At 49.8% G+C, this 22,013-nt stretch overlaps 1 protein-coding gene across 1 annotated transcript in view; it reads right to left on the bottom strand.

The window, feature by feature from the left end:
• Positions 1-818: 818 nt before the first annotated feature.
• Positions 819-22,013, bottom strand: part of SMAD6 (SMAD family member 6) — a 59,576-nt gene continuing 38,381 nt past the window's right edge. Inside the window, exon 4 of the mRNA XM_028705531.2 lies at positions 819-1,754. Coding sequence (XP_028561364.2) covers positions 1,213-1,754 — 542 coding nt within the window. The 3' untranslated portion in view covers positions 819-1,212. The remainder of the gene's footprint in view (positions 1,755-22,013) is intronic.

Here is a 22,013-nt window from a genome sequence, read left to right as displayed (position 1 = left end):
GCACATTTAAAAACATTTAAGGGAAATTTTACGGAAGGGGCTGTGTGGCTCAGTGGTAAGCACCTGTTCTGCATGCAAAAGGCCTCAGGTTTAATCACCAGGCAGAGCTGGGAGAAACTCTTGCCTGAAGCCTGGGAGAGCAGCTTAGTATCAACAGCACTGAGCTAATGATCTGGCATGATATGACTCAACTACCTATTTAAATCGGCCCCTTAATTTCAAACCATGTGGACTACAGCCTTACTTTATTTAGAGGGGAAAACCAAAGCTCAGTGGTGGACCACATGGTTTACCATGCAAAAAGTCCCAGGTTCAGGCCCCAGTGTGGGAGGGACCCTGGGGAGCTGCTGCCAGCCAGTGTAGACAATACTGAGCTACACCGACCAATGGTCTAGTATAGGAATATCCATGATCTGTAGCAGGGGTAGGCAACCTAAGGCCCGTGGGCCGGATGAGGCCCAATCGATATAGTCCGGCCCACCACATGGTCTGAAGGACGGTGGACCAGCCCACGGCTGAAAAAGGTTGCTGACCCCTGATCTGCAGGCTGCAACAGGACAAGAGGATGGGTTCTGTATGACTGTATACAGCAGAATTGTCTGTGTTCTTGATTTTCATTGTTTAAGGGTAACTAAGGCCACCCAGGTAAAACAACTGTTAGGTTTGGGGAGTAGAGAGAGAAAACTTGCAGACGCAAACTTCTCAGCTCCACTTTGGACTCCAAAATCCCTGTTTGTTCATATCCTAGAAGCACGTCTCCTTACATATTCTTCCTTTAGTTTTAAAAATTAGACACTTTGGGGCAGGGGGGCAAAACCTATAATGCAAATACTTTATTATCAACGAGTGTCCGGTATTAGCTTTTTTTTTTCTCCTGGGTATTACTATTTTTTTTTAATATAAAAAACTATACAGCCCAAACATGGCGCTACTTCCAATTTTTGCTGTATAATTTTTTTCCTCCTTAAAAACAAACACAACTGTATTGAAAGACCTCTAAGCCAAAGTGCATTTTCCTTTTTTTGTCCATATACACATTGCACCATACATAAATAATTACATTGTAAAAATGACTCCATAATTACAAGTATAATATATATTTTCATATAATATATAAAACTTTATATTAAATCTAGGTAGATGATATTTGGGGATAAGTCTCGTGTCCTGCTCGGCTCTCCTTCTCCTCCTCCTCCTCCAAGGCTGGAGCGGCTATCTGTGGTTGTTGAGCAAAATCTCCAGCCAGCAGGGGCAGGAGGTGATGAACTGTCTGGAGTAGGAAGGGCCCCAGCCTTTTGCAAAGCTGATCCGGACACTGTTAGGGTCAAAAGGTCCGTCAGGGTACCCCAAGTCTGTGGCGTGCTGCAAGAGGCAAGACTTCTCGTAGTCGAAGACCTTGATCGAGTAGCCAGGCATCACTTTGCGCACAATGAGAGTCCGGCAATTGGGAATGTCCAGTGTCGGGGAGTTGATGAAGATGGGGTGCTCGCTGCGGTTGTAGGCCCACACGCCGTCCTGCTCCTTGCTGAGCAAAATCCCATATCCAATCTTACTTCGAGTCCGACGGACAGTCTCGTTCCTGTTCTCCAGCTGCAGCTGTCCCAGGCAGAAGCCGTTTCCTTGAGGTAGGTCATAGAAGATACTGACGGACTGTTCGTACACGGTGTAGAGGCGCCCGACGCGCGTCCGGTGCTCCCAGTAGGCGACGTTGCACCAATGGCTTTGCTTAATTGCGTCAGGGGACATGCTGGCATCTAAGGAGAAGAGGAGACACAGAAAGGGCTGGTTAGTTTCCAAAGCAGCAAACCTCATGCTGCGTGTCCAACTGGTGTCAGAAGTGGACCTCAAATGCAGCTTATGCCAAATGCGCTCGGGATTTTGTGTGTGCGATTTGCAAACCAGTTCAACTGGACTTTCAACAGGGCTGCGTTAGTGACTATCAAAGATTTAGGGCTTAGAAAGGAGCATCGGGGGAAATCCCCCCCCCCCCGGTTCCTTTCCCTGCCCCTGTTCCACGGCCCCAGGAAACAGAGGCAGAGCGATAACCCAAGGGTTGCCTCCCGTTGCCCCACTTGCAAAACTGCGCAGCCCAGGAATCGACATCCTTGAAAGGGGCCCTGGAAAGGTGAAGCTGCTTTCAAAACATGTAATCTGGAGAGCTCAGCAGGCTCTTTTCCAAAAAAAACCATTCGGGGGATTCCAAGGATGACCGTAAAATAAACAGAAAGTCCTCCTGCAAGCACCCTATCTGCGTCAATTCCCTGGCCGCCCCGCCTTTCGCTCGGCTCTTTTCTGCTGCCACAGCTGAACCACACTCAAGTTCTGCACACGCCCAGCATCTCCTGCCTCTCAAGTGCTCAGAGGATTTATTTCCCCGACTCTGTTAAAGAGGCTTAAGGCTGCCCACCCCCACTCCACCCCCCTGTGCCAAACATCGCAGTTCCTAGCTCAGGAAGAGCCACGCAGATAAGTCACAGCATCTCCAGCTAGGACTGAGAAATATCCCTTGCCTGGGAACCCCAGAGAGCTTCTGCCAGTGTAGACAATGCTGAACTAGATGGACTCAGTGAAAGGCAGTTTCTTGTGTTCCTCTGTGTCCAAGAGTCTGCAAGCTTGCAGATGCCACAAGAAGCTTACTCTAGTCAGCAGCGAAAGCTTGGAAGACAGGAGACCTGGCTCCATTAACCAGGTGTGGGTGGAAGTCCAGTACAGAGGTTTCACACGGCTAGCCACTGCGGTGGTCAATATTGCACACATCTTCATAGCCCCAAGACAGCTCAGTCGGAACTTAGAATCATAGAATCATAGAGTTGGAATAGACCACAAGGGCCATTGAGTCCAACCCCCTGCCAAGCAGGAAACACCATCAGAGCACTCCTATAGAATCATAGAGTTGGAATAGACTTAATCATAGGGTCAGGGGTTCAAGCTCCACGTTGGGCAAAAAGGTCCCTGCATTGCAGAGGGTTGGACTAGATGGCCCTTGCAGTCCCTTCCAACTCTACGACTCTACTTTGATTCATTCTTTGCTCCCCATGCTTGCTCTGGAGTGTAGGGGAGCACCTATACTGTTCCAGGGCAGTTACTGTACGTACACAGAATCCCAGGCTCTGTGACCCTCAGCCCCGGGTAATTCAGTTCATAAATGGGATCCCTTTTTTGTTTGTTTTGTTCCTCTTCAAAGAATGGCAGTGTTGGAAGGGTTCCAAGGGATCATCCAGCCAACCCTCTGCAATGCAGGAATCACAGCTAATCCCAAGAGTCTTCAGGCATCCAACCTGGTGGGCACAAGGCTGGCAAAGATTGATTCAAGGCTATTGGTCCTTGGTACCTTCCAGATGCTTTGGACTCTGACTCCCACCAGCTGTCAAGCGCTGACCAAGGCTGATGTGAGGCAGATTCCAAAACATCTGGATGGCACCGGGCTGGACGGAGAGTCTGCCAGAGGGCAGTGGAATGGCCAAGGCAAGTTCAAGCCACCATGACTCCTCTCGAGTCTCAAAGATTCTCACCCACTGCCGCCAAAGTTCAGTGAAAATCCACAATCCCCGTCACTTTCTTCCCCGACCAAAAGAGCTGGCTGTCGCCTTCTATTCTGCTTCAAACTGCAGTTCAGAAAGAATTCCAGAGATAACCCTGGAGTCTGATAAATATTCCAACCCAAACGTTTTGGAGGATTCCTATGGAAACATTTTCCCGGAACTCTCCAAAATGCTTTCCCTCCTCCTCCAAGGAACTCTGTCAAAGAGATGGGGGCCCCTTCCTTTCTGAAAGCGTCTCCCCTGCCTGTACACCATTTCCCTGGCCAAATGGGGCTCAGGCACTTAGCAAATGCCAGGCTTCCATTGGTAAGCAAACAGAGAATCAGAAGGCAAACAATGATTCTCTGCCTGCTCCTGCGTGTGGGGACTGGTCTCTCCAGCTCTGGCCGGACTTGGCTTCACCACTGTGGCTGTGCAGCACCAGGCCAGGATTCTCGGTTCAGGGCGGAGCTACGGACCTGGCAAGGAGCTGGTATTCAGCTCCCTGACAATCTATCACGAGACGGCGGCCTCCTGACCCCTCTGCCTTCATACCTTCAAGTCCGATTAACTCGCACACAGGCTGATGCCATCATTTTGCTTGAGAGATTCCATTGACTCACCGGATTTCAAAAACAGGGGCCTAGTGCCCCTGCCCCGCCCCACTCCACACTGCCCCCACCTTCCCCTTTCATTCTCAAATTTCACTGGCAGGGGAAATATAGACCCCGCTTGCCTGGAGAACAATCTCTGGAACTGTGCAGCTTTGTTAAAAGAGAGTTTTAACTTGAGAGTTGTAACTCTACAATTTTAAAAGGGGAGAAAGGGAGGGGGGTGGAGATAATGGTGCTTTCCCCACCTCTCAGCCAGACAATGAAACAGGCTTAATAATCCGGCTGGTGCAAGAAAATGGTTTCATGTTTTGTCAATCAACCAAGCCCTTGGGGATTCTCAAGAGTAGCAGTCGCGGGGGGGGGGTGGGTGTGTTCTTTCTTTTCTTTTTTTTAAGTGCATACATGAAAACAGCTTTTCTTCTTTGGCTCATTTGCTTGTGTTAATAATTTCCCAATCGTTTGGTAGATCAGTTTGCCCTGAGCCGTGATCCCTTTGACGTGGGATTTATTTGGACAGTTTATGATAAACAAGTGAAACAACAACAAACAAATGGAACACAAAGAAAAATGGAAAATGATTTCATGGGGGTGGGGAACTGCAGAAACACAACAAAGCAGGCCTGGTAGCAACTCCCAAAATTAAATGCATTTAAAAGACAGAGGCTTGGGTGACCTAATTGATTTAAAAGACCCGGGTGACCAGAAAGGGTGAACAAAAAGATGAAAAGTTGGCCCCAGGAGAACCTCCCTGCACAGGCTATTCCAACTGGGGTGCCACTGCTGACGGCTGCCCAGCTGGCTACATTTGGTGGGGGCACCGAAAGGTTTGGGTAGCCTAACTATGGCAGAAAGTGACTTTGGCCTGTTCCCAAGTTACCAACAGCAGTGGTTCTCCAAGTGGGGGGTACTGCTCCCTGAGGGGTGGAGTACTGGGGGGGGGGGCACTGGGGGTGTAAATGGCTACCAAGACTTCTAAAAGCTGGCATCACTGGACCAAGTTCATCAATGATGTTGGATTAATTCAATTAAATAGTTTTGACTGGATTTTGAATAAATGTGCAATTCACTGCTGCTATTTTGAATGTTATTGTGTTGTTATTTTCCTTAGTGAGTCGTGCAGACCACTATTGTGAATAATGCTTTTTATAGGATACAGCGGCAGACACTGGGGATGGGTTTAGGGAACCAAGCATTTGAGAACCACAGGCTTTAAATGAGATAAAGCCAGCACTTTAAAATGATGAGCTGGAAAGAGACAGAGGTGGTGATGGGGAGAGAGCAGAGCTGGCGAAGCACAGGTGCTGTAAGGTCGACCCACTTAATCTCACATCCATGCTCTGGACCCCTTGCAGTCTCCGGACCTTTCTTAAAGGCTGCTCCATGTATAATGCAACAGTCTAAACGGGACGTTATCAGAACATGGGGAATAGGAGCCAAGGTATCACCATGCAGGTAAGATGACAGCTTGCAGATCAGCTGATAAAAGCCACGTTGAGCCACAGAGGTCACTTGAGTTACTAATTCCGTTGCTGTATCAATAAACACCTCAAGATGGCAAAGCCAATGTTTTTGGGGGGAGTGCAAGCCCCATCTAGAACAGGCTGCTCACCTGTATATGTGCATATATATACGTCTCTCAGTGTGCATGTGTTGATAGATATAATTGTGGAATCTAGAGGTAATAAAAATGTATTCTTTCTAGGAGGAAGGAAAACAAAAGCACCTCAGATTTTCCAGTTTTCCAAAGGAGGTGTCCCTTTGAGACACGGCACTTAGCCTCCGCTCTGAGGGGAAGGATTCGAAAACCCGAAGGCAGCTTAATTGCCCAACCTTGTGGAGGAAGATGCAGTTCCTGTTGAACTCTGAAACCCATTCAAGGGAAATAACATTGACTGGAGGGATGGGGTGGGGGCGGCGGAAGAGACATGGATGTCACGTAACTTAGGGCTTCCAGCCAGACCCCTGGAACTCAGCCACCTGCCTCCAACCGGTTTGCTTGGGCTCAGAAAGCAACAAGTGGCTTTGTGGTCCTTGCAAAAAATTCTACGGGCAACTTCCTTGTCGGGGGAAAAGGATGTCATTCAGAGTCACCTGATAATAAATGCTGAGCCCATTGGCAAAAAAGGGGCTTCTCTCCACTTTGACAAACGGCAGTCTTTTCATCCCTAAAAACCGTGCAGGATATAAGGGCTGCTTGCAACCTGCCTGGAATAAGACAACTCCCTCTGGCAACTGACATGAAGATCTGGGATGAAGGACATGACTTCCCAGTGTTGTGTAGTTGCTACAGCACTCTACTAGGACCAGAGTTTATATCTGCACTCTGCCATGAAGCTCACTGGCTGGTCTCGGGCCGGACACCCACTCTCAACCTAACCCACCAATATAGATGGCATTAAAGGAAGTTTAGGGACACGGGTGGTGCTGTGGGTTAAATCACAGAGCCAAGGACTTGCCGATGAGAAGGTCGGTGGTTCGAAACCCAGCGACGGGGTGAGCTCCCATTGTTTGGTCCCTGCTCCTGCCAACCTAGAAGTTCGAAAGCACACCAAAATCAAAGTGCAAGTAGATAAATAGGTACCGCTCTGGCAGGAAGGTAAACGGCGTTTCCGTGCACTGCTCTTGTTCGCCAGAAGCAACTTAGTCATGCTGGCCACATGACCCGGAAGATGTACACCAGCTCCCTCGGCCAATAAAGCGAGATGAGCACTGCAACCCCAGAGTTGGCCACGACTGGACCCAATGGTCAGGGATCCCTTTACCTTTACCTTTAAAGGAAGTTTGGACAAATTCATTGAGGAGGAGGCTATCAATGGCTACCAGCCACGATGGCTCTATGCTCTGCACCAGGGATAGTAATGTTTATGAATACCTGTTGCTGGAAACCACAGGGGCAGAGGGTGTTCCTGTGTTCAGGTTCTGCTTGCGGGTTTCCCACAGCTACCTGGCTGGCCACCGTGAGAACAGGATGCTGGACTAGCTCAGCCTTGGTCTAAATCCAGCAAGGCTCTTCTTATGTTCTTACTGTTTTTAAAAATAGTAGAGCAGCTCTCAGAGGTATCCTCCAAATTGGACTTCTTACTGTCCTACTCCCCTTTTAATTGACACCACGCACAATCCTTGCTTCTTTATTTGATTTTACCCTGCATTTAGAGAACTCTAATTCTGGGAAAAGGTAAGTGGGATTCTGGGAACGACTGAGTCCCACACCCATATTACTCAGATGGAGCAAATCTGAATGCTTTGCCTTTCCCTGATCTATTCTGCGTTTCTTTAAACTACAAAACTTTTGCACAATGTATTCTGATTTTGCTCGCCATAAGGCGAATCAAGGGACTGTGCAGGGCATCCAACCACTTCGAAATTTATTCCGTGAACCTTCTTTTGCTCTAGAGACCATGCTGCATATTTTCTCATTCATAAGGCTCAGCCCACGACGAATATCCTCAGTAAGAAGTAGCTGAGTAAGGAAGAAGTAAAATTCCCCCTGCAGAAAATGGTACTTTAAAGCCAGAAAATGTAGTCGTCAACCTCCGCTGCCCCCCTCCCGCATCCTGCCCCAACACTGCTTCGAATCATTTTCATCAAGCCAGTATACTTAAAATACCTCAGCCTTACAAGTTTCAGCTGGAATGCATCACTATAAAACAGAGCTAAACCCTGCCTCCAGAACTATCCCATTACATTAAGAGCTCCAATGGAGAGCAAGGGACTTATCTGGTGGTGGAAAACTTGCAAGAGGCATGGCCTGCAACCAACTCCGCCAGCTCCCTCCCTCCCTCCTCAAAAGCTTTCCCTCCCTCCTTATTTCATTATTATGCAGGAGGCGAGATTGGCGGGTCCCAAGACAGGCGATCCGTGACAGGTTGGGGGGGGGGGGAGCATTGTTGGAGCAGCGCTTTCACAGCCCCAAACTGCTTGTTTGTACAAGCCAACTCTTCAGAGACATACCTTCGGAGTTAAGTCAGCCATCAGCTCGCTTTACTCCCCACACTCCTCCCCCGAAAGACCCCTCCCCGCCTCTTTATGTTGCTCCTTGAGGTTGAGTGCATGGGCGGAGGACACACACAGAGAGGGCCCACGGCAAATCGTGGTTTCCGTAAGAGCTGCCCCCCAAATTTTGCCAAAAGAAAAAAAGTCAAAAGGACTCTAGAGGTACCTCTTGTGGGGCGAGGGGAAACTCAGGGATTATAGGGAAGCCAGAAAGCAAATCTCCCGAGGGTAGGGCTGTCCACACACCCCTAGTTTCAGAAGAGTGGTTATAGGATGGTTTGGCAACGCTGAGAGGGTTTGCAAGGCTTCACATCACTATTCCATTTAAGATCATTGGTGCTTCCACCAACAGACCAGTGTTCTGACAGTAGAGAGACAAGCAACATGTGACTAGAGCAGCCTTCACCAACCTGGTGCCCTCCAGACTACGACTTCCATCATCCCCAGCCAGCTGTATGGCACAGGAACTGATGGGAACAGAGCCGCATTGGCCCCTGGGGGCTGATGGGAGTTGTAGTCCGAGACATCCAGGTGGTATCATGTTGGCGAAGGTTGGATTAAACTGTGAGCCTCGGCTGATTGCGGAGGACCCCTTAGCCACAGGAGGGTGGGTGGGTGTCCCCAACACAAGGGATCTGTGCAAATGTTTTATCCTCCGGCTTCAGCGCCTAAGTGCAAAATAACATGCAGCGGTTCTGCAAAAACTAAGCACTGCCGTGCTATTTCATTTTTAAAAGACAGAACTCACCAGCTCCTTTTTAAATGCCCTTCTTAGAAAAGCATTCCCCTGCCTGCCCCCTTTTGCTGGCTTTATCTCTCCCTGATCCTTGGAGCGTGGCCCAAAGCCAGCGCTGGTTATTAATTAATCTTGAGGGTGCAAGTTACATTCCTGGCAAGTCTCACCACTTCCTGCACTGGCTGAGGCAGTGGGCATCGTTTGCCCTGCAAGACCTAGCGGAGAACATTCACAGCTTGTTGCCCACAACAAAGAAACCCCAAACTCTACAGACGTTTCCCCCCCCCCCCCTTTTGCGTTTTCTGATGGAAAGCACACAGTTAAAAACAGGGGAAGGGGAAGAAGCCTTGAAGAGAGGCGTGAGGTTTTACTAGGAATGCCAAAATGGCCTGTGACCACCTGGCGCCCCCCAGATGGTTTAAACTACAACTCCCATAAGTCCCAGCCTGTTTGGGAGCTATAGCCCCAAACATCTGGGAGGCATCAGACTGGCCTTGAGAGTTTAGAACAGGATGAGGGAAGACAGAGCCTGGGCTCAAATCCCCTTTTGGCTGAAGATGTCTCCGGAGGATGCAAGCCTTAGGCAGGGGTCGGCAACCTTTTTCACCCATGGGCCAGTCCACTGTCCCTCAGACCATGCGGTGGGCTGGACTATATTTTGGAAAAAAAATATGAACGAATTCCTATGCCCCACAAATAACCCAGAGATGCATTTTAAATAAAAGGGCAAATTCTACTCATGTAAAAACACGCCGATTCCCAGACCGTCCGTGGGCCAGATTGAGAAGGCGACTGGGCCGCATCCAGCCCATGGGCCGTAGGTTGCCTACCCCTGCTCTTAGGCTTTATACTACACCGGCTCACCCTGGAAAACAGCCCACTGTTACAAAAATCCCATCTTCTGCTTGGCCGACTTTTGGCCTCTGGCCCTGCCCACTGCTACTCACATGCGGCCCCCAGAAGCTTGCCTGCAAGGGAGTGCGGCCCTCAGGCTGACAGAAGTTCCCTGCCCCCGTAACAGACAAAACACCTCAACAGGCAACCCAGCAAACAGGGAGCCAAGCCACCCCACTGCCGGGATGAAGCTGGGGTACCTGAAATTGTCCAAAAAACTGGCACAACCATCAGCCACATTGTTTGAGTGTAACTTGCTCTTACAACAATTCACTTGTCTCAGTATGCAAGAAGGAGAAACACACACACAGTGGAAGTGGAAATGGTACAGACTAAGGCAGAGGTTTTTAAACTGTGGTTGCCAACCTGGTGCCCAGAAAGCTCCACGAAGTCATAACTGGATCTGTGTTAGTAGCAAAATGCGTTTGGCGCCTGGCTCATTTCAAAAACTGCTGGTGGGATTTTATTTCCTATGCTTCGGACTTGGATGCTCAACATTCGCCGTCCAAGTCATCTCAGGAAAGAGGGGTGTCTTGATTTGAATCAGCATGCAGTCATTTCTTTCTCTTACTGTTTTCATTGCTTGCTTGCTTTGCATACGGTACAATGCTACCACACTTTGGGGTTGTTAGTACAGTGGTGCCTCGGGTTACAGTCGCTTCAGGTTACAGACTCTGCTAACCCAGAAATAGTACCTTGGGTTAAGAACTTTGCTTCAGGATGAGAACAGAAATCGCGCAGCAGCAGCGGGAGGCCCGATTAGCTAAGTGGTGCTTCAGGTTAAGAATAGTTTCAGGTTAAGAATGGACCTCTGGAACGAGTTAAGTACTTAACCAGAGGTACCACTGTAATGGCGATTAAGGAAATTTTAAACAACAACAACAACAACGCAGTGCTATTTTGGATGAGGGCTTTTGCAGGCCTGTGATCCTGTGACCTCAGTGCAGCCTTTGGCAGAGGGAGAGGGGTGAGCCCAAGGCCTAAGTAAAACAACCCCCTCCCTTACCAAAACCGACACCAGAGGCAGAGGAAAATCAGAAAGGGGGGGGGGTGAGACATCTGATCTGTTTGGCCATTACAAATCAGCAGGGTACATAAAGATCTGTGACTCAAAGTTCTTATTCTCTAAGGTTTATTTCCTTAAGAGGTCCTATAAAAAAAAAAAAAAATGGGGGGGGGGGAGCAAGAGAAGAGAAGCTAGGCAGGACGTGACAGCCACTTTCTCCCCCCGTACACGGACAGAGTTGGTGGCGGCCATCGCAACACTGTTAGGAACAAAACAAAGCCGGAAACAAAACTGCACGGTTCACATTTTTAAAAAACAGCGCAAAGGGGGGGGGGGAGCAAGCACACACAAACATGGGATTAAATCAGCCCATCTCTAAGCTGGCACCCTCCAGATGTTTTGGGCTGTGATTCCCATCAACCCCCTCAACATCACGGCAGTGCTGGCAGCGGGGGCTGATGGGAGTCGTGGTCTGAAACATCAGGAGGGCACCAGCTTGGGGAAGGGCTGAGTCGAGTCAACATCTGCAAAAGATATCCCCGCCGAACCAAAGAGCAGGATTTCATTAAGTAAATTGCAACTTGGCACAAATTCTGAAAGAAAATAAGGGGTGGGGGGAAGCCACAGTCAAGCCTGTAATTTAAGCCCCGCTTTCAGGGTGATGGCATGACTGCAACAGACTCCGGCTTCCAAGCTGACTTGAAATAAAATAACCGCCTGCCCCCCCTCCCTGGCTCCTGCAAGCTCCACCTCAACGAACCACAATGTTTGCAGGTAATTATAACATTAGGAAGAGCCTCCCTGCTGGGGAGATAAAAAGGAGAGACCGGAAAGCAGAGAGAGGATGGAGGTCCCGTCTCTCCAAAGCCACCATTGTCATCTGAAACAAATTTACCAAGTGACCAGGAGTGTAACTCTCTGGGGAGAAGCTTTTGACCACAGGGGTGAGCTCCAGAGTTGCTCAGCTCAGCAGCTTGCCGTGCTGGCACACCTACCCAAAAGCACACAAAAACTGAGCGTGCAAAAGGGAGTCAGCAAGGGCTGAAACGGTAGTCCAGCAGCCAGAAGCAGGTGTGCAAAGTCAGTCCAACAGGACGTTCAAGCCCAGGTTCAATTACTTTCCCCAAGCCCCAACCACACTGGAAACAGAATTAGTTTGCTGCAAGCCGAGAAGGCGGTTTGATAATGCTTTCCATTAATCTGGTTGCTTCTTTCAATGCAGTTGTGCGAAAACTGGATGCAATCCCTTCCAGTGACTCAGCAGTGTGCAAATGCTCCCCACCAAAAGACCAGGAGGAACCTCACCAAAGGAAAATCACACACACACACAAACACACAAAACAATGCCACCTAAAAATAAACCAACTCGCTATCAGCTCGTTGCCTGTTGCTAGTGGGCATGCTTTTTTGCTTCAACCCTGGCAGAAGATTTCAGCTCTCCCAAAGTTAACAAAAACAACCTTCCAACTTTCTGAGTTAAATGCAAAATTGGTAGGGGAAAAAGAAGGAGCAGCAGCAGCCCACATCACCAATTATTTGCTTAGACTGGGCTTGGCTTCTTGCAATTTTCCTGGCACTTAAGACTACAGTCTGTTATTTTGGAAGCCTCTCCACTGTATACAGAGCTCAGAAACCAGCAAGCTGACTTCCTCCGTGGTCTAAACATCCGCATGCCGTCCCTAGCTGAATAAAACTGTGCACTTCAGGAAACAGCACAAGAACCCTCAGTAATTCTGTGTGCGGAGAACAAACAGGCATCACCAAGAAAGCAAAAAAGCAAGAGCAAGATTTCTAAAGCAGAGCCTTTCTGTGATCCATTCAACAGGGGGTTGTGATTGCAACACAAGCCATTTTATCCGGCTTCCAGAATATTATCTAATGCACCCACTGGATGCCTGAGGATCTCAGCATCTCTCCTCAAATGAACAAGCACCTGACCCTTATGATTGCAGAGATGAGCTTGTCAGGTGGGGTGGCCCAAGGAGCCTGAGTCCTGGATCTTTTGCTCTGGGCCCTAGATGTGTTGCCTCTTCCTACTTTCGGGAGGGGGGAGCCTCTACCTAAACATCTTATTGGGACATCCAATGAAGCTGAATGTTGGAAGATTCAGAGCATAGAGAAGGGGGGGGGGGGACTTCATCACACAGAGCATAGCTCAGCTATGGAACTTGCTCCCAAAGGAGGCAATGAAGGCCACACCTTGCACTGCTTGAAAAGAGGGTTAGATGGATCCTCAGAGGATAAGGGAATCAATGGTTACTAGCCATGGTGTCTATGCTCTCCCTTCACTATCTGAGGAGGTCTGCCTCTGAATGCCAGTTCCTGGGAAATTCAGGTGGGGAGAGTGGCTGCTGCACTCAGGTCCCACTTGCAAGCTTCCCACTGGAGTACTGGGTTGGCCACTGTTAGAACAGGACGCTGGACTTGATGGGCCATTGGCCTGATACCACAGGGGTCCCCTTACGTTCTTAAAGGCTATTGGGTAACCCACACAGCTCAATCACAGAGCCCATACTTTGCAGAGTCCCCTTTTAATTTGCATTCTCTTCCGTTTCCCCTCTAAGGAAATTAGAAGGCAATTTCAAACATTTATAGGACTCATGGCCTGAACCAGATATTTGGAGATTCATCCAAGCGACAGAGGATTCTTCTCTTTTAACAGCTTTTCCTCTCCTTCTTAGACTCATCAGCCCATCATTATCCTCCAAATTCCCCTCCTCCTCTTCTGATGTGCCACTTTGCAACAGAAGTTGCTCTCCATAAATCAATAAAGTGCTAACGTTTTCCGCCAATGCCAAATGAGATCTTAAGTCTAATAAAACACAGCTGAGTGTTTTATTTGATCTGACCAATTACTCCTCACTTGCTCTTGTGGAAAGTAATGTTCAGGGTTACTAAATTTTGGGTTGGTACTGAGGAAACTATTGCCCCTGGCTGGGGCTGGGTGGAGTTCTGGTGCAAAACATCTGGAGGGCACCAGGTTGGGAGATGCTGTTGTGACAGGAAAGAATGAAGCACGCTTAATGGATAGGGAAAACGGAGTCCATTTCATAAAGCGAAGACAAGAGAACTCTTAACTCCTAATCTGAATTTCCATGGTACAAATCCAAATACAGTGGTACCTTGAGTTACAGACGCTTCAGGTTACGCAATTTCGGGTTGCACACCGCGCTGAACCCGCAAGTACCAGAATGGGTTACTTCCAGGTTTCGGCACTCGCACAGATGTGGCACTGTGGGTTGCGAACGTGCCTCCCACATGGATCACGTTCACAACCTGAGGTTCCACTGTATGCAAAGTGCAGCTGACCTGAGCATCATTCATGGAACAGATCTTTGGTGATAGGCAATCTGCAAGTATGAAGGATCCTTTTGCCTGTAAATGTGAAAGGAAAAGCCTGTTTGGATGCTCCTTTTTTGCTCTGTGACCTTAAAAAACAAACCCTCTCATCAGGGCTAATACTATGTTCTGTCACTAGATGTCACTATTCATAGTTTATAATTTGTCTACGCTTTTCTCTAGCACAGAAACAGAAGGAAAATGTACAGCAAAGCCTTGATACACTAGCATAAATTTATTCCATTTGCAGAAATGTGGGTCTGCAGGTAGCAGAATTTGGACTTTGGTATGGATTGAGAGAATATTTAATAAGCAGGGATAACTGAATGGAAAAACCAGACTCTTATTTCAATGGTCCTTTAATTTTTACATTCCGTATTGTGTTTGCCCTCACAACTAGCCCTGTGAGGTAGGCCATGGCTACTTGGGTTCCCCATCCCCCGATGAGGAACTGATGCTAAAATATACAGTGACCTGCGTAAAGCCACATAGCAAGACTACTGCGGGTATAAGACTTGCATTGCAGTCCATCACATCAGGGTACTGGCCAGCTATCATTTTCTGCCTGGTTGATAAACAGTGTGAGTCCCAATTTAGGTCCAACGTTTCTCAAGTCACTCAACCTATTTCTTTGTGAGCTTGCCAGAGGCATCTGGTAGGCCACTGTGGGAAGAGGATGCCGGACTAGATGAGTCTTTGGCCTGATTCAGCAACCAGCCTCTTATGTTCATTTATACCACCATCTGAGAGGGCAGGAATTGGGTCCTCTGTTTGCAGAGCAATTTCAACAGGACTGGAAAATGTAACTGGCTGTTTGCAAAGGAAAACACACACACACACCCCGCACAGCCTCTTCCTCCAACTCAGACTAGAGAACCTCTGAATGTCTCAAAACCGTTTCCAAAACCGGGTAGCTTCCAAAGAAAGCCATTCAGATGCGGCAGGGGGCATGAGGTTACCACAATATATTAAAAATAACAACAACTAGCAGTGCCCTGAGAAATGCAAGGAATGCAGGAACATTGGAATGATTTAGCAGGAGAAAACATTATGGGAGTGCAGGACTTAAATGCAGCCTTCTCTCCACAGAGCCCATGCGTTTGAAATGCCTTCCAATTCGCCACTGACATTCCTCATGCACCATCATCTCACAGCAATACAAAGTCATATTCTGCAGGGCAAATAAACACGTTTCCTCTCTCCCCTCAACCCCTTTCCTCAATCTCAGCTTTTAAAATAAAATAAAAAGGCTAATTTCTTAAACTTTATGACTCTGCTCCGCTTGCAAGAAAGAAACGGTATTTGGTGCCCCTGCTCAGAACTGCTGACATTTCAGGGGAATGAAGTGACCGGGCAAATTACTGCGAAGTCCCCGGGGCTTTCCAGATGGAAAGTGCACTCGTTGCTGACGTGTTTGGAGGTGCAGAGTCTTTTTTCCCCTTTGACGCAAGCGAGGGCTCCCGGTAATGGAAAAAAGGAGTCCGGTCTGTCACTTCGTCACTTCACAGTCCTGTGGCAAAGTGCAGGGGGGTTGTGGCCACCTAGGGCTGGTGGGGAAGGAGAGGGGCACTGTAAATTGCCTGAAACCAATTCCTCCACAAGGAAACTTCCAGAGGGGGGCGAGAGCTGTGTGTCAAATATAATGAAGGGGCTTGCAAGCACACGTTCCTTGAGCACTTTGGCCTGGCCGAAATGCGTCCTTGGAAAGTGAAAATGCCTCTCATTTTCCTGGATGGATGTTGGAGAGGTGTGTTTGTGGCTTGTGCAGAAAACACTGGCCTTTGTGTGCCTGCAATCCAGCCTATTAAGTAAAGGGTAGGGGGCACACCCATGGATAAACCTACTTTCGCCAATGACATGTGCCCCCCCCAAAAGTTCCCTATGAAGAGATGTGTCCCTTCCTGTCCCCTGGGAGATGCTTTCATGGTGCCCAGAGTCCAGTTCAGCAGCTGCAACACTTACACCGAAGGTAACTTAAAACGTACGGACACCCCAAACCCCACCACTGCCAGGTCAAAGGCAGGACAGCTATGGAAGGGTGAAGGGGAACCAATGGTGTTTATTCCCTGTAAACTCCAGTAAGCAATGGCAGAGGCACTGGGCTGGGCTGGTGGGGCAGAAGACAGGGAGCCTGAGAGTAGGTAGCACCACAGCGACTAAGTCCAGTTTTGTCCTCACTGTTAAAATCTACAAGTACGACCCCTGGGATGAAGAAGGAGGAATAGGGCTGAGCGATATCAAATTTTCAACGTTGTGAAGCATCACCAGCTAATCACTGCGATACATCACAATGTTGAAAAGGAAAGAACACTTCCGCTGGCCTTGAAAGGCACCAGGGTGAAGTCACAGCTGCCAACGTCTGGCGCAGGGATGAAGGAGGCAGCTTGCCCACTCGGTCGGAGAAGCTAAGGCAACAGCTGGCAAGCTCCACTCGCAATATACTGCTGGGTCAAAACACCATTGCGATCTGGCCCTCAAACCTGTCCTGGATGATGCCCAAACCTAGGGAGGAAACTGAAAGGCAGGGCTACCCCCTGGTCAGTAAGTGAGTGGCTGGCTGAGGGCAGGCTGAGGGCAGTGGGGCAGGGCCCCCATTTGCCCCAGTGGATCTGCCTCCAGGACGCACAGTGAATATGCGAGCACAAGAGTTCCCTGCCAAATGTTAGCACAAGCTAATCAAGAGCACCAGGCCCCTGGAGTCCTTATGGCCTTGAGGCAGGCCTCTCCAAGGTTGCTTTGTCCCAATACGGGCAAGAAAGGTTCTCAGAGAATGTGTAGTCTATTGGGTCCAAAATTAGCCTCTGGAAAGATCTGTGTTTGGGTTGTTCCCAAAACTACTCAGCCTGTCCTGAAAAGATAGCTGAACTAACAGCTCCGACCATGACTGAAGGCCTACCAAGTGCGTTTGTATAAATTTCAGGAAGTACTTTAAACATTTACACAACAAGTCATTTAAAGAGAAACCTGTTATGTCTCAAAAATGCAACCGCTAATCATTCTGGAGTTACCATCGGTCATTTCAGGCTTCCTTCCCCCGGAATATCTCCTTTTCAAGGACAGAAAATAAAGAATTGCTAAGGAATCTTCCTTTCTGGGCTTGAAACCTAACAATCTATATTCACAATGAGCCCTATAGTAGCCTCCAAGCCAGATTTCGCCAACCTGTTGCCCTCTATGTGTTTTGGATGACACCTCCCATCACAACAACAGCTGGGTCTGGTGGAAGCTGTGGTCCAGAACATCTGGAAGGCAACAGAGTGCTAAGAACAGCTGCTCCTTGGAATCAAGAAACATCAAAACCTGCTTGTGGGTTCCTGTTTCTCTGGCCCCGGAGACTATATCAGAGAAGGGCATTCATCCATTCTTGCACGCTTTATAGAATTCGCAACCTATTCAATCTCCTGCTTCTGTCCACAGGAGGGTAGCAGCCTGGGATGCTGCAATTTGACCAGAATTCTGCAAAGAAAAGAAGATAGACAGAGAGGAGGGCCAAAGGTCTGGATGCTGGGTAAAGGCAAAAAATAGCCACGTTTCACGATTTCCTTAGAAACTAAGAAACGTATGTGGCTGCAGGTTCCAAGCTTCTAGCAGGGCCCAATGTGGGGCAAGAGAATGTGAGAAAAGCCTGAGTGCTGGATCAGGCCAAGAACCCCTTCATAGTCCAGCATCCTGTTCTCACAGTGGCCAACTAGGTGCCCCAATGGGAAGCCCCCACTGTACTTTGCAGAACCTCCAGGCCTGCCGGTTACTGGGCCTAGCAGAGTCTGACTGGGCAAGGAATGGGCTCTCCTCTTTAGGGTCACGGCTTCCAGTCTGCTAGGCCCATCTGTCCTGACAGTGGAGGTAGAGCCACCGATGATAAAATTTTGTTTAATCCCCCTTTAAAGCTACAGTGGTACCCCGCAAGACGAATGCCTCGCAAGACGGAAAACCCGCAAGACGAAAGGGTTTTCTGTTTTGGAGGCGCTTCGCAAGACGAATTTCCCTATGGGCTTGCATCGCAAGACGAAAGCCCATAGGGAAATGCTGGCGGTCGGGAGCAAAGACTTTCGCCCACAGCCGGCCTTCAGAAGAGGACCTCTTCTGAAGGCCGGCGGGGGGCAAAAGGCTTTGCTCCCCCCCGCCTGCCTTCCCCCCGCCTGCCCCGGGCGATCTTAAAATGCTGGCGGGCGGGAGCGAAGCGTTCGCTGCCGACCCCCAGCATTTTAAAATCTCCAAGGGACAGCAGAGAAGTCTCTGTCCCGGGGAGGTTTTAAAATGCTGGGGGTCGGGAGCGAAGCGCTGCCGACCCCCAGCATTTTAAAATCTCCCCGTGTCCCGGGAAGGTTTTAAAATGCTGGGGGTCGGGAGCGAAGCGCTGCCGACCCCCAGCATTTTAAAATCTCCCCGTGTCCCGGGGAGGTTTTAAAATGCTGGGGGTCGGGAGCGAAGCGCTGCCGACCCCCTGCATTTTAAAATCTCCCCGTGTCCCGGGAAGGTTTTAAAATGCTGGGGGTCGGCAGCCCGACCCCCAGCATTTTAAAATCTTCCCGGGACACGGGGAGATTTTAAAATGCTGGGGGTCGGCAGCGCTTCGCTCCCGACCCCCAGCATTTTAAAACGCTGTTCCGAAGGGGGTGGGGTGGGGACACCTGCCCCAGCCGCCCCACTTCGGAAAGCTGTTCCGAAGCGGGGAGGGGGGGCGGGGACACCTGCCCCAGCCGCCCCACTTCGGAAAGCTGTTCCGAAGCGGGGAGGGGGGGCGGGGACACCTGCCCCAGCCGCCCCACTTCGGAAAGCTGTTCCGAAGCGGGGAGGGGGGGCGGGGACACCTGCCCCAGCCGCCCCACTTCGGAAAGCTGTTCCGAAGCGGGGAGGGGGGGCGGGGACATCTGCCCCAGCCGCCCCACTTCGGAAAGCTGTTCCGAAGCGGGGAGGGGGGGCGGGGACATCTGCCCCAGCCGCCCCACTTCGGAAAGCTGTTCCGAAGCGGGGAGGGGGGGCGGGGACATCTGCCCCAGCCGCCCCACTTCGGAAAGCTGTTCCGAAGCGGGGAGGGGGGGCGGGGACATCTGCCCCAGCCGCCCCACTTCGGAAAGCTGTTCCGAAGCGGGGAGGGGGGGCGGGGACATCTGCCCCAGCCGCCCCACTTCGGAAAGCTGTTCCGAAGCGGGGAGGGGGGGCGGGGACACCTGCCCCAGCCGCCCCACTTCGGAAAGCTGTTCCGAAGCGGGGAGGGGGGGCGGGGACATCTGCCCCAGCCGCCCCACTTCGGAAAGCTGTTCCGAAGCGGGGAGGGGGGGCGGGGACATCTGCCCCAGCCGCCCCACTTCGGAAAGCTGTTCCGAAGCGGGGAGGGGGGGCGGGGACACCTTCTGAAGGCGGGCGGGGGGCGAAAGTCTTTGTCCCCCCTGCCTGCCTTCCCAGGGGCTTTTAAATCGCCTCGGAGAGCGGAGAAGTCCTCCGCTGTCCCGGGGTTTTTTAAAATGCTGGGGGTGGGAAGAAAAGCCCTTGTTCCCCCCCCCCCCAGCCTTCAGAAGAGGTCCGGGGACAGACTGTCCCCGGACCTGGTCTGAAGGCGGTTTCCCTAGGAACGCATTAATTGATTTTCAATGCATTCCTATGGGAAACCGTGCATCGCAAGACGAAAAAACCGCAAGACGAAGAGACTTGCGGAACGAATTAATTTCGTCTTGCGAGGCACCACTGTATTCCCATTTGCTACCATCACTACAGCATCCAGGAGTGAATTCCGTACGTAGCATAACAACCAATTTACTAGGCTCTACTGACAGTCATTGAGTAGATGTTTATAGGATGAATTCCACCGGGAAACCCCATTAAGCCTTAACCAGAGAGCTTCAGCTGGCCGTAATGCAACCTTCAGCTTTTAACAGGGAATACGGAGCATCTCGCAAAGTGGTGCCGCCAAGGAAATGGCTAGCCCTGAAGTAAGAATCCCATCAAAGAAAAGGAAATGTGTGCCCAGCCTCTGCTTGATCATTTGCCTAACTCTCTTGACTTCCACCTGCAGTACTCTTCACAAAAAAATGAGCAAAACTTGAAAGCCTCCACATCACATCATTCACTTGAAAGGAGGGCCCATCAGCTATGCTGGCATTCCAGCTGATGACATCATCGCAAAAGGAAGAAATCTGATTTCCGCCGGGGGGGGGGGGGGGACGACGACGGGGGACGGACTAAGCAACTCTCAAAACAATCACCTGCACCCCAACTTTTAGGCAGCTGTTCTGTTTCCTCCATCATACAATGTCTCAGGACAGTGTTCATTAACGGGGTGCCCTCAATGTGTAGAACCAACCAAAATGTCACAAAATAAGTGAGCATGCTTTTGAGATCTCCAGAACCCTTCATCAGGCCGGATTCTGAACAAAGCAGTTTTCAGTATCAAAACTGGTGAAATAGGGGTGGGTGGGTCCCAAAGCAACTTTTTAGTATTTAAAAAAGGAGCAAGAGTGATGACAGCGAAACGAACTACCTCGCAAGGCAGCCGGGCTCTCCTTCATTGGAGGTTTTTAAACAGAGGCTGGACAGCCATTTGTCAGGGATTCTTCAGATGTAATTCCTGTATTGCAGGGGGTTGGACTAGATGACCTTTGGGGTCCCCCTCCATCTCTTATGATTCCGAGTTTCCACTACCGGAAGACAGGACACAAATCAAGCAAGGAAACAAACATTTCTGCATAAAGCAACTTGTCATCCTGGAGCGCCGTCTCCCAAAATGACGCTGAGGAATTTTAGCATCCCATTGCTCCACCAGGGCTTGCTCCTCAAAATTTGGTGCCACTTCTAAATATTTCAGATATTCTTCCTGCCATGGATATTAGGGTTGTTGATGGAGGTGCCAGACTTGGGGTGGGGGGTGGGGAGAGAGTGTACAAACACAAACTCAGCATACCAACATACAAATAACACACCCTGGACCTTCCAGATTTCCCGTTAAAAATATGAACCAAATCTTTGGACACAGAGATGCTGGGGGGTTGGCTATACTCCAGCCCCACCAATATACGCCCAATGTTTGTGATGTGCAACAGGGAAATGGAAAGACCCACAGAGAGTTCACGTTATCAAATGCACAGCCAAAAACATGAGACAGGTAATCCTCCTCATCTGAATGAATGAAGCTCGATTAGAGATAATGAAATATAGAAACGCACATCCTCCTCCAAGTATTACATCACCATCGATTTCTAGATAGCTGGAATCTCCCGCTGATGGATTCATAGCCAGCTCCTCCCTACCAATCAATTTACAACTGCTGCAAGGTTGCTGAAACGCTGCCTCGTTTTCTACTCCCCCCCCCCCTTTATGAAGCCAGGATGGCTGCTCGTATATGCAAATGCGGTGCCGAAATCCACAAAAGATTCCAGCGCGCGCAAAATACCGCTTTGGGAATTCACGTTACGCCCCAGGCAACATGTGTTTACATTAATGTGAATGGGGGAAAGGCGCTCACGGAGGGGAGGGAGGGGTGGAGAGCGCATGAAAACAGTGAGCATTTCAAAAGCAACAGACCCAGGAGCAGAGAGCTGAGGAGGCTAGGAGCTCCGAAAAAGGCCGCCGGGCAGCATTAAGGAACAAGCGAGGAACATGCAGCAGCAGAAACAAATGCCAATTCCAACTCCGCCAGGCCCCTCTCTGCGAGCACAGTTTTTGCTCCTGCCTTCGAGGGGAAAACTCATTTTCATAACCAGCTGTTTTTAATTGTGCATTCTTCGCAGCATGCCTAAATAAGTGGGGGGGGGGGGAGATGGAAAGAATGCAGGGCTGACGGGGGTTTGCAGGGTTGGCGGGAGGGTGGGGGAAGAAGAAAGATCAGGACTTTAAATAATTCTGGGCCGACTTGGACAAAAGTTGAGTGGGCTAGAAGGATGCAGAATTTGCCACTCCGGCCCTGTGAAAAGAAA

Source organism: Podarcis muralis, chromosome 14 (assembly GCF_964188315.1).
Source record: "Podarcis muralis chromosome 14, rPodMur119.hap1.1, whole genome shotgun sequence".
In the NCBI taxonomy this organism is placed as follows: Eukaryota; Metazoa; Chordata; class Lepidosauria; order Squamata; family Lacertidae; genus Podarcis; species Podarcis muralis.
The sequence above is the reverse complement of the archived record's forward strand: the minus strand, read 5'-3'. Positions and strand labels throughout refer to the sequence as shown.